The sequence below is a fragment of the Chlorocebus sabaeus genome, chromosome 9 (assembly GCF_047675955.1).
Source record: "Chlorocebus sabaeus isolate Y175 chromosome 9, mChlSab1.0.hap1, whole genome shotgun sequence".
NCBI lineage: Eukaryota > Metazoa > Chordata > Mammalia > Primates > Cercopithecidae > Chlorocebus > Chlorocebus sabaeus.
The window spans coordinates 100,419,874-100,432,938 of NC_132912.1; the positions used below are offsets into that span (position 1 = coordinate 100,419,874).

Consider the following 13,065-nt stretch of genomic DNA (forward strand, 5'->3'; position numbering starts at 1 on the left):
CCCTCCCCTCCCATCCCCCTCCCCCTCCTTTCCCCTCCCTTCCCGTCCCCTCCCCTCCTCTTCCCCTCCCCCTCCCCTCCCATCTCCCTTTCCTCCCCCTCCTATCCCCTCCCTTCCCCTCCCCCCTCCCCTCATCTCCCCTCCTCCTCCCCCTCCCTCCCCCCTCCCACTCCCTCCCCCTCCCTCCCCCCTCCCTCCCCCCCTCCCCTCATCTCCCCTCCCCCCTCCCCTCCCCCCTTCTTTTTTTTTGAGATGGAGTCTTGCTCTGTCACCCAGGCTGGATTACAGTGGCATGATCTTGGCTTACTGCAACCTCCGCTTCCCGGGTTCAAGCGATTCTCCTGCCTCAGCCTCCCAAGTAGCTGGGACTACAGGTGCATGCCACCACGCTTGGCTAATTTTTGTATTTTTAGTAGAGACGAGGGTTCACCATATTGGTCAGGCTGGTCTTGAACTCTTGACTTCGTGATCCGCCCACCTTGGCCTCCCAAAGTGCTGGGATTACAGGTGAGAGCCATCACACCCAGCCTCTTCTTTTCTAACATACGCACTTCAGACTTTAATTTCATCTTAAGCATAGTTTAGGTGTATCATACAAGTGTGTATTTTTCCACTGTAATCAATCATTATAAAATATATTTAAACATTTTTTATCCTCTCATTTTATAGATGGAGACTATATTTTCTAATTTCCATTGTTCATTTCTTCTGTGTCCCATAGTTTACTTACAATAATTTTTTAGCTGGTTAGTAGGAAAATTTCAAAATACACAAAAGTAAAGAGACTGGTATAATAAACCCCATATACTTGTTACCACCTTCAACGGTACTGTGTCAAGTCTCACTTCCTGCTACCCCCATCCCTGCTGGATTTTTTTTTTTTTTCAACTAAGGCTTTTACTGGAACTGCTGGATTATTTTAAAGCAAATCGGAGACATAATTTTATAGTATCCATAGATACCTCCGTATGTTCTTGAAGAGATACTTTTTTTTTCAGTATAATCAGTATTTAATGTCCCATCAGTGTTCAGATTACCCCAGTTGTCTCATACAAAAGTGGTTTTTATAATTGGCTTGTTGAAATCATGATATAAAGGTCCACATATTACATTTGGTTAATATCTTTCTTTTCTGTTTTTTTGGAGATGGGATCTCACTATGTTGCCCAGGCTGGTCTTAAACTCCTGGGCTCAAGCAGTCCTCTCACCTCAGCCTCCCAAAGTGCTGAGATTACAGGCATAAGCCACTGTGTCTGGCCAGGTTAATATGTTTCTTAAATGTCTTCAATTTAGGGAAAGTTTCACATTTTTTTCCCGTTGCCTTTTATTTGTTGAAGAAACTGGATAATTTCCCTGTAGAATTTCCACATTGTGGATTTGACACCCTCTATTCTCTGTGTTTCCTGTAAATTTACTGCTTGAGTTTAAAGGCTTGATCAAATTCAGGTATGATTTTTTTTTTTTTGGAGGCAGGGTATCACTCTGTTGCCCAGGCTAGAGTGCAGTGGTATGATCATAGCTCATTGCAGCAGCCTCTAACTCTTGGCTCAAGCTATCCTGCCTCAGCCTCCCAAGTAGCTGGAACTATAGGCACATACCACCACACCTGGCTAATCTTATTTACAATTTATTTAGACATGGGGTCTCACTATTTTGCCCAGGCTGTTCTTGAACTCCTGACCTCAAGTGATTCTCTGCCTCCTCAGCCTCCCAAAATGCTGGGATTTCAGGTACAGCCTCTGCTGATATTCTTAATCTTGACTTTTATCTTTTTAAACGTATTAAGGATTTTATTGTGAACATTTTAATGTCTGTATATTTTTATTGTTTGGAGCCCCTACAGATCTGTTTTAATTTTCAGTTGTTTTTCTTTGTTTTTATTCCTGTCATCTTGTTTCTTTGTGTACCTGGTTGTTTTTCATTGTCAAATACTGCCTATCAGAAATCGTAGAGCTGTATGAAGGCCTAAGATATTATGTAAATCCTGTCTGGAGGAAGAAGATTTCTTTTGGCAAGCACCTAGGGCACTAACAATCCAGTATCACTTTAATTTCAGGTGTTGAGGTGAAGCTTGGTGTATTTCCAAGGTGTGGTAGTGAGTGCTTCAGGTCTTAACCCAAAGCATAGATGATATATGAGAGTCCCTTACCCCTGATCAGTCACTGGATTATAGTTTTTGTCTCTCTAGCTCCACAAGGCTCTTATAACAAGGCTCTTGTTCTATCTCTCAAGCTCATAGCCACCTCTTTCCAAATCGGCAAGTGCTCTAGGGGAAAAGAAGCCACAGTCCTGGGCTCCACTTCCTCCCATGGATTTCCTTTCTCTCCCAGAACTTCACTCTTAAATTCTTTGTGGTCTTGTTCAAATCTCCAGTACCTTAAAGAGATCTAAAAATATTTTATCCAGTGTTTGTAGTCATTCTCAGTAGAAGGGTTAGTCGAAGTGTCCAGAATACCTAGTCCACCATTACAAAAATTGAAAGTCATCCCCCTTTTTTCTGCTAACTTTATATTTCTGTTCACAGATCGAGGCAATGACAACTGGCTGATTAAATATGACTGTCCAATGGATAGTTCTAGCTCTCGGGTAAGAGGCTGAGATAAATCTTAAAGAGAATGAAGAGTATTTGCATAATACAGAAACACACAAAATGGTCAGAGATGTAGGTCATATAAGTTCAGAAGAATCGGAGGGTGCATACGTTTAAAATTAATAGGTTAATATTTGGTATAGTTTTACTCAATATGTGTTTTACTCAATATGTGACACACGTTAATAGGAATAGCATGAAGAAAGGGTCAAGTAGATTTGGAACATATTACGTACTCTGTTCCTTTCTTTGAGCTTCATATTGCACAGTAGCATAGTAAAGGTCTCAGAAGTACTACATTAAACAAACCTATTTAAATTTGATTTCTACCCTTTTTAAACCGTGAGCCACTTTTGTCACAATAGACCGCAAGTCCACAGAACATAAGTTTAGAAAACGCTGCTCCTGCAACTTTCTTTCCTTTCTCATTCCTTTCATCCTCCACCACACTTCTCTACCACTGTTCAGTCTGCATGTTTTACAAAATTAGCAGAAGGCTACCTGGGAAAGAGTGAGATTGGTTTTATTTCTTTTTTTGTTTTCTTTTTTTTTTTTTTAAAGAAACAGGGTTGGCCGGGCATGGTGACTCACGCCTGTAATCCCAGCACTTTGGGAGGCCGAGGTGGGAAGATCACCTGAGGTCAGGAGTTCAGCCTGGCCAACGTGGTGAAACCCCATCTCTACTAAAAATAGAAAAATTAGCCAGGCATGATGGCGGGAGTTTGTATTCCTAGTTACTCGGGAGGCTGAGGCACGAGAATGACTTGAACCCAGGAGGTGGAGGTTGCAGTGAGCCAAGATTACGCCATTGTATTCCAGCCTGGACGACAGAGCAAGACTCTGTCTCAAAAAAAAAAAAGAGACAGGGTCTTGCTCTGTTGCCCAGGCTGGAGTGCAGTGGTGCTATCCTAGCTCACAGCAGCCTTGGACTCCTGGGCTCAAAGCAGACCTCTCACCTCAGCCTCCTGAGTAGCTGGGACTACAGGCACAAAGTTTGTTTAATTTTTTCTTTTTTTTTTTGAGACGGAGTCTGGCTCTGTCGCCCAGGCTGGAGTGCAGTGGCCGGATCTCAGCTCACTGCAAGCTCCGCCTCCCGGGTTCACGCCATTCTCCTGCCTCAGCCTCCCGAGTAGCTGGGACTACAGGCGCCCGCCACATCGCCTGGCTAGTTTTTTGTATTTTTTAGTAGAGACGGGGTTTCACCGGGTTAGCCAGGATGGTCTCGATCTCCTGACCTCGTGATCCACCCGTCTCGGCCTCCCAAAGTGCTGGGATTACAGGCTTGAGCCACCGCGCCCGGCCTTGTTTAATATTTTGTAGAAATGAGGTCTTGCTATGTTGCCCAGGGTGGGGTTTTTATTCCTTATAACTTTTTTACTTTCTCTAATAGTGGCTCTCAAATTTTGTGCCTGAATCTTCTGAAGAGTTATTTAAAATAGTACATAGATTCTTCAGGCGTTTCCCTTAGAAATTGATTCATCAGGTCTGGTATAAAACTCAGGATTCTGCACATTTAATAAGGCGTCTCAGGGGATTCAGATTCAGGCATCATGGAACCACAGTTCTCGTTCCTGTGATGGCACCCATGAGCCTGAAGCATGGAGCCGCATAGTCAGTGATTGTCTCTGACATGGGCTGTCACAGGTGACATGCCCACTCTTTTTACATTCAGCTCTTGTCCTTTTCCTTTTCATGCACCACTGAAGCAGGAAAACAGACTCCCTTGTGCAGGAGCAGCCAGCTGTTATCTTCCGGGGCTCTGTTTTCTCGCTGGAAAATGTAGTTGTCACCAGTGAAGTAACATCTGAGTCAAGGTCCACACAAAAGGACCTTGGCCAACTGATACGGATTTTATTTCTTCTGTTCTGCTTTCAGGATTCTCATGTTCTTTCCCTAGGAGGAATGACTTATAGTTATCTTTATTATTGTCGTTATCCTTCTTACCAAAGACTGTAGCAACTCCTGGGGAGGTATACCTTTTCTAAGATAAGAACAGGACTCTTGAGCCTTGAACAAGAGCCAGGTCAGAGGCGCCAAAATGTGCTAAGTTCAGATAACAACATGGAAGTCAGTTCAGAGAGTAGCTCAAGATAAGTTCAATAAGGATTGTTCTCTTGAGGGAGTTGAGATGAGTTGCTTTGCTACTTAGGAAGGGCCTGAGGGAGATGGGATTCCTCAGTCATTAGTCTTTCCTTGCTCTTCAGGACACAGACTGGGTGGTGGTGAAGGAGCCTGTTATCAAGGTGGCTGCCATAGACAATGGGCTGGCCTTCCCACTGAAGCATCCTGACTCCTGGAGGGCATGTAAGTCTCCAGACGATGGTGATCTGGCTCTTCCCTTGCTCAGTCTATTTTCTCACTGTGCAGTGGAGATGATAATGTCTCTATCATAGGATTATTCTAAAAATTAATGAAATAATGCAGTTTAGGCACTTTAACACAATGGCTGGCATGTGGCAACTATTTCATAATATAAGCTGTTTTTCTAATTTTTGTCTTCTATGATTCCCATTACAAGCATAAAGGTAATTAGAAATCAGAAGCATAAAGATGAGTTTTCTCATTGTCTCTTTGCATTCTTCTCGTTCTTTCTGAAGACTGTCTTTTTTTTTTTTTTTTGGAAATGGAGTTTCTCTATTGTTGCCCAGGCTGGAGTGCAATGGTACGATCTGGGCTCACTGCAACCTCCACCTCACGGGTTCAAGCGATTCTCCTGCCTCAATCTCCCGAGTAGCTGGGATTACAGGCATGCACCACCACGCCCAGCTAATTTTGTATTTTTAGTAGAGACAGGGCCAGGCTGGTCTCAAACTCCTGACTTCAGGTGTTCCACCTGCCTCAGCCTCCCAAAATGCTTGGATTACAAGTGTGAGCCACTGCGCCTGGCCGAGGGCTATTTATTTTTTATTTTATTTTTATTTTTATTTATTTATTTTTTTTGAGACGGAGTCTCGCTCTCTCTCCCAGGCTGGAGTGCAGTGGCGCGATCTCAGCTCACTGCAACCTCTGCCTCCTGGGTTCACGCCATTCTCCTGCTTCAGCCTCCCAAGTAGCTGGGACTATAGGCTCCCACCACCATGCCCAGCTAATTTTTGTATTTTTAGTAGAGACAGGGTTTCAATGTGTTGGCCAAGATGATCTCAATCTCCTGACCTTGTGATCTGCCTGCCTCGGCCTCCCAAAGTGCTGGGATTACAGGCGTGAGCCACCGCGCCCAGCCCTTTTTAAATTTTTTAATTTGTTATTTTATTGTTTTAGTGTATATTTCCTGAAATATCTTTTTTTTTTCCTTCTGTTTTCTGAGGACTATCTTTCCATAATTTATTCTATTTGTGTCTCTAAATATAAGCTGCCTATCAGTGTTCTGTCTTCCTTGTTACATCTCCTACCCTGTTGAAACTGAGAAGCTTTCGGAAAGGAGGAGAAATAAACCTAGGGAGTCAGTAGCCCCTTTTGCAGCATTGGTCTTCCTTTTCAGAAAGACCATCTCAGCGTCTCAGTGGCAAGTAGTTGCTTCTAGACCTTGCATCTTGGAAAGTCATGTAATGTTTGAGAAAGAGCTCTGAGATTAGGCAGTCCTGGGTTTGAACCCTGGTTCCTCTACTGACTAGCTAGGTAACCTTTACAATTAAGAGCACTTGTAAGTTTTTGTTTCTGTTGTATATCAGGGAAGAGGGTTTCTCCTTTAGAAAGTGCCTTGCCTTGACCGGTGGAGGACACAGATGAGCAGGGACTTTTCCAACAGCAGCTTTGCCTTTGGCTTTTCCTCTTTTCAGATCCTTTTTACTGGGCCTGGTTGCCCCAGGCGAAAGTCCCATTTTCTCAGGAGATAAAAGATCTGATCCTTCCAAAGATATCGGACCCTAACTTCGTCAAGGACTTGGAAGAGGACCTTTATGAACTCTTCAAGGTTAGCCCTGGGAACCTCAGCCCTGTTATCATATGGAAGAAGGAATTTTTAATGGTTTTCTAAATTGGTCCTGACACAAGCCAAGAGGAAATGGCTAACACCTTTCTGCCAACGAATAGCAAGATTTCTACATGTGGACAGCAGGACCTGGTTTGGATGGGTTTGAGAGAAATGGGCAGGGGTGATAAATCACACTGATGTGTCTCTCCTGTGCATCATGTGGCTGCAATGTATCTGCAGGGCTTTCATTTTAATATGGAGCACTGCAGCCTGGAGTTTGAGATGCAGAGGAAGATACTGACTTGTTTTCTGTTTCCTCATCTGTAAAGCAGGGAGTTCTTGTGGGAGTGGTTGACTTCACCAAGCTGCAGAAGCCTTATGGAGGTTTTCCTTATTAGAAAGTTTCTAACTGGGGGAAAAAATGGGTTCCTGTGAGGCATTCACACAGGTTCCATCTCCTTCTGGTCTTCTTTTGCAGAAAGATCCTGGTTTCGACAGGGGCCAGTTCCATAAGCAGATTGCTGTCATGCGGGGCCAGGTAAGCCTGGGACATCCTCCCAGTATCTTTTTGGTGTCTCTCTGGGAGGGTTGTGTGCTCAGGTTGAGCAAATGTTTGAAGCTTGTGTTTTACACCCTTTTTTTTTTTTTGAGACCGAGTCTTACTCTGTCACCCAGGCTGAAGTGCAGTAGCATGATCTCCACTCACTGCAACCTCTGCCTCCCAGGTTCAAGCAATTCTTGTGCCTCAGCTTCCCAAGTAGCTAAGAGTACAGGCGCATGTCACAACGCCTGGCTAATTTTTGCATTTTTAGTAGAGACGGGGTTTTGCCATTGTTGGCCAAGCTGGTCTCGAACTCCTGACCTCAAGTGATGCACCTTCCTCGGCCTCCCAAAGCACTGGGATTACAGGCATGAGGCACTGTGCCCGGCCGTGTTTTATATCTTTTTTCAGTCTGTTCCATATATTATTTATGGCTCTACCCTAACACCTAGGAGAGGGAAGGTGGCCCTCCCAATTCTCCCACCTCTTCCCTTGTATCCAGTGCTTGATGAAGCACTTAATGTGTGCTTATCTCTGCTAGTTGCTAGGTAATTCATTGGTAGTTAAACTAATGCTCCCTGTCCTCAAGTTGCTCAAGGCAGGCTGTATGTTTTGGTGGTTAAGATCTGGGCCCTGGAGCCAAACTGTTTCACTACTTGGAAGCTCTGTGGCCTGCGGCAAAAGCCTCTGTTTTCTTGTTCATAAAACAGAATAGTAATAATATATTGCACAGCTGGCTGGAGGATTTCACGAGATAATGCTTATCAAGCGTTTAGTAAAAAGAGTACTGGGCACATGAAGCACTCAGATATTGATTATGGTTATAATTTTGTTGTTATAGGTACAAGTTACATTATTCCTTCTCTTTCCACTTCACCTTAAAGGGAGCTAAGGAAACCAAGGGGATTGTTGATCTTCCAAAGCATAGTAAAGAAATGCTTGAAAAATGGTTTGAAAACTCTGTGGGGTACTGGTATTATGCTTATCACTTTGAAGTCTTCTTAAAGAGAGCTGGGATGGCCTAGTGGTTAAGGGTACAAACTGGTCAGAGTGTCTGGGTTTTTGAAGCCTGGCTCTGCCATTTACTACCTGTGAGATTTTGGGCAAGTTACTTAAATCTCTCCTTCCCTTAGTTTCCTCGTGTCTAATGTGGGATCAATAATAGTAGCTGAGACCAAGCATGGTGGCTCACACCTGTAATCCCAGCACTTTGAGAGGCTGAGGTGGGCAGATCACTTGAGCTAAGGAGTTGGAGACCAGCCTGGACAACATGGTGAAACCCTATCTCTACCAAAAATACAAAAATTAGCCGTGTGTGGTGGCGCACGCCTGTAATCCTAGCTACTTAGGAGGCTAAGGTGGGAGGATCGCTTGAACCTGGGAGGTCTAGGATGCAGTGAACTGAGATGGCACCACTGCAGTCCAGTCTGGGGGACAGAGTGAGAACCTGTCTCAAGATGATAATAATAATAATGGTACCTGCCTTACAGAATTATTATGAGATAAATGATTTGAAACAGAGTAGTACCTGGCATATTGAAATACTCAATTTGTAGTATTAATAGCTGTTAGGATTATGATTTTTGTATACAGAAAATTCAGCTTCTCCCGTCTTTAAAGGGCGAGAGGATCTTCTCAGCCTTAATTCTGCATTTACTTCTTCCTGCCATTTATCTAAAGACCTCTGATGACAGCACCTCCTGGGCTTGCTGAGCCCGTTTTTCCCTGGAAGTAGGTTGGACAGAGGGTTTTTTTTTTTGGAGACGGAGTCTCGCTCTGTCACCTAGGCTGGAGTGCAGTGGTGCAATCTTGGCCCACTGCAACCTTCACCTCCCAGGTTCAAGTGATTCTCCTGCCTCAGCCTCTCAAGTAGCTGGGATTACAGGTGCATGGCATCACACCTGGCTAATTTTTGTATTTTTAGTAGAGATGGGGTTTCACCATGTTGGCCAGGCTGGTCTCAAACTCCTGACCTCAGGTGATCTGCCCACCTGGCCACTGAGCCCGACCTGGACAGAGGTACAATTATTGTAGCTGTCTGAACACCAGTAACATGGTATTCCTACATTTCCCAAGTAATGTAAGGGACCAATTAGGCTGGCAGAATTTTTGGAAACATGAAAAGCCACATGATAGACTCTGATATTATGGAACTCAGCATAAAGAAATAAACTGGTTTCTCCAGTTGATGTAGGCTGTGCCTCTTTCCATATTGCAATGTCTTGTCTAATTTCTTCCCAGCTCAGTCCCTTGCCAGCCCTTCTCCCATTACTCAGATAGGGCCATTTTTCAGGGTGATAGGGGAGGCTGGGGTAGTGCAGTTTTATTTCTCTCCATCTTGTGCTCCTAATGTCTTCAGAGGAGCTTTTGGCATCTTGTAACCTACAGCACCTACTACCTTAGGGTGACCATCCAGCTCCTTCCAACATGCACGTGGCCAGTATATCACTCACGTGCTTACTTGTCTACAATTCACACATCAAAGCAAAATGGTCCTCTGCACTATAGAAATCTGACAAAGCACAGAGAAAAGAGGTCATAACCCTGTCTACGTAGCTGAGCCATTATCATAGGATGGGCTGTAGTACAAGGGCCCTGAGATGTAGGGAAAGAGTGAAGAGGCCCCACAGGGACACAGTCAGGTGATAGAAGTTGTTACTCAAAGGCTTCTCACCAGGAGTTTAAGAATCTAGGGTCTGACACAGATGTATATTTTGCTAACAGCAATTCCAGGCTCAGTATTGTGACGGCAGAGCCACAGGGACCCCACGCACATTCCGTTGCCTTACCCTATGGCCTGTGACGCAGAGAGAACCGATTAAAACCATTTGATAAACTCCTCCCTTGTCTAGCCCTGTGTTCGCTGTGAACACTGTAGAGGCAGGTCGGCCAGTCTGTACCTGGACTTTGAATAAATCTTCTGTATCCTCAAAAAAAAAAAAAAAAAAAAAAAGAATCTAGGGTCTGAGAGAAAGCCTCTTTAACATTTTCTTTTTCTTTTCTTTTTTTAAAAGACAGGGTCATGCTCTGTTACCCAGGCTGGAGTGCAGTGGCCCAATCATAGCCAACTGCAACTCTGAACTCCTAGGTTCAAGAAGTCCTCCCCACTGAGCCTCCTGAGTAGCTGGGACCACAGGCATGCACCACCATTTCTGGGTAATTTTTTTTTTTTTTTTTTTTTTGAGACAGAGTCTTGTTCTGTCGCCCAGGCTGGAATGCAGTGGCGCCATCTCGGCTCACTGCAACCTCCGACTCCCGGGTTCATGCCATTCTCCTGCCTCAGCCTCCTGAGTAGCTGGGACTACAGGTGCCCGCCGCCACGCCTGGCTAATTTTTTGTATTTTTAGTGGAGACGGGGTTTCACAGTGTTAACTGGGGTGGTCTCGATCTCCTGACCTTGTGATCCACCCGCCTCTGCCTCCCAAAGTGCTGGGATTACAGGTGTGAGCCACTGCGCCTGGCCTTGGGTAATTTTTTTTTTGCCTCAGCCTCCTGAGTAGCTGGGACTACAGGTGCCCGCCGCCATGCCTGGCTAATTTTTTGTATTTTTAGTGGAGACGGGGTTTCACAGTGTTAACTGGGGTGGTCTCGATCTCCTGACCTTGTGATCCACCCGCCTCTGCCTCCCAAAGTGCTGGGATTATAGGTGTGAGCCACTGCGCCTGGCCTTGGGTAATTTTTTTTTTGCCTCAGCCTCCTGAGTAGCTGGGACTACAGGTGCCCGCCGCCACGCCTGGCTAATTTTTTGTATTTTTAGTGGAGACGGGGTTTCACAGTGTTAACTGGGGTGGTCTCGATCTCCTGACCTTGTGATCCACCCGCCTCTGCCTCCCAGAGTGCTGGGATTACAGGTGTGAGCCACTGCGCCTGGCCTTGGGTAATTTTTTTTTTTTAAGAGGTGAGGTCTTGCAATGTTGCCCAGGCTGGTCTCAAACTCCTGGCTTCAAGTGATCCTCCTGCCTTGGCCTCCCAAGGTGCTGAGATTATAGGCATGAGCTACCACGTCCAGCCCAACATTTTCTTTTTTTTTTTTTTTTGAGACGGAGTCTAGCTCTGTCGCCCAGGCTGGAGTGCAGTGGCCAGATCTCAGCTCACTGCAAGCTCCGCCTCCCGGGTTTACACCATTCTCCTGCCTCAGCCTCCCGAGTAGCTGGGACTACAGGCGCCCGCCACCTTGCCCGTCTAGTTTTTTGTATTTTTTAGTAGAGATGGGGTTTCACCGTGTTAACCAGGATGGTCTCGATCTCCTGACCTTGTGATCCACCTGTCTCGGCCCAACATTTTCAAAGATAGTATTTATTCTTTAGTATTATATGACTGCTATAATTTTTCTTCAACTTTTAAAAATAATTTTTATTTTATTTTATTTATTTATTTATTTATTTATTTATTTTTGAGACGGAGTCTTGCTCTGTTGCCCAGGCTGGGGTACAGTGGCGTGATCTTGGCTCACTGCAAGCTCTGCCTCCCGGGTTCACGCCATTCTCCTGCCTCAGCCTCCCGAGTAACTGGGACTACAGGCGCCTGCCACCACGCCTGGCTAATTTTTTGTATTTTTAGTAGAGATGGGGTTTCACCGTGTTAGCCAGATGGTCTCAATCTCCTGACCTCATGATCCACCTGCCTTGGCCTCCCAAAATGCTGGGATTACAGGCGTGAGCCACTGCGACTGGCCTCTTTTTAAATTCTTTATTCTTCTTTCTTTTTAGTCCTGGTTCCAGGCTTATCTTCAGCTTTTTAATTGGGAAATTTTCGAACCTCAGTAAAGTTGAAAGAATGGAACCTTCTGGATTCTTCAGTTGTTGTATTTAGCCAGATTTATCTCATGTGTCTATGTATTATCCACTGGTATATCTGAATAATGTCTGTTTAATTTCTCTCTCTCCCTAGATAGATTTTCTCTTTTGGCCAAATCTTTTGAAAATAAGTAATAGGTAATTTGATATGTTTACCCCAGATACTCCAGCAATCTCCTTTCAGTTCTTCACCCTGATATTGTGCTTAAGACTATTTGGAACAGTGTAGGATGTTGGCAAGTACCAAAACAATTAAGTAAAAAAGAAATTTGTTACTGATAGGGTAACAAATGACCCCTGTTGCAGGTGTATCTCTGTCCCTTTGTAAGCAGCGGTTGTGTAAGAGGATATCTGTGGCTTGAGGGCTGTGTGTCTGTGTGATTTCAGGGTGCAGCCTAGCTTACCCTCCCATGGTCTGTGACCTCGCCATGAAATCTTCAACATCTACTGTTTTAAAGAAGATAGGGCCAGGCGCGGTGGCTCATGCCTGTAATCCCAGCACTTTGGGAGGCCGAGGCAGGTGGATAACCTGAGGTTGCAAGTTTGAGACCAGCCTGACCAACATGGAAAAACCTCATCTCTACTAAAAATACAAAATTAGCTGGGTGTGGTGGTGCATGCCTGTAATCCCAGCTACTCAGAAGGCTGAGGCAGGGGAATCGCTTGAACCTGGGAGGCGAAGGTTACTGTGAGCTGAGATTGCGCCATTGCACTCCAGCCTGGGCAACAAGAGTGAAACTCCATCTCAGGAAAAAAAAAAAAAAGAGAGAGAGAGAAGATAGGGCACCTTCAGCTTTTGTATTCTCCTACCAGAGAAGATAAATGATGGTGATACTAAGTTTGACAAAGAGGAGAAACTGTGTCCTCATGGACACATAACTGAAATACCTGTAAAATACTGACAAAAGATGGTGAGGACTGGACTCAGTGGCTCATGCCTGTTATCCCAACACTTTGGGAGGCTGAGGTGGGAGGATCATTTGCGGCCAGAAGCTGGAGGGTGCAGTGAGCTATGAATGTGTCACTGTACTGCAGCTTGGGCGACAGAGTGAGACCTTGTCTCAGAAAAGAAAGAAAAAAAATTAGGGGAAACCATGCCCAGCTAATTTTTGTATTTTTGTAGAGACGGGGTTTCACCATATTGGCCAGGCTGGTCTCAAACTCCTGACCTCAGGTGACCCACCCACCTCGGCCTCCCAAAGTGCTGGGATTACAGATGTGAGCCACC

At 45.0% G+C, this 13,065-nt stretch overlaps 1 protein-coding gene across 1 annotated transcript in view; it reads left to right on the forward strand.

The window, feature by feature from the left end:
- Positions 1-13,065, forward strand: part of PI4K2A (phosphatidylinositol 4-kinase type 2 alpha) — a 37,615-nt gene that overhangs the window by 20,796 nt on the left and 3,754 nt on the right. Inside the window, exons 5-8 of the mRNA XM_007963759.3 lie at positions 2,525-2,586; positions 4,795-4,894; positions 6,367-6,500; positions 6,979-7,038. Coding sequence (XP_007961950.3) covers positions 2,525-2,586; positions 4,795-4,894; positions 6,367-6,500; positions 6,979-7,038 — 356 coding nt within the window. The remainder of the gene's footprint in view (positions 1-2,524; positions 2,587-4,794; positions 4,895-6,366; positions 6,501-6,978; positions 7,039-13,065) is intronic.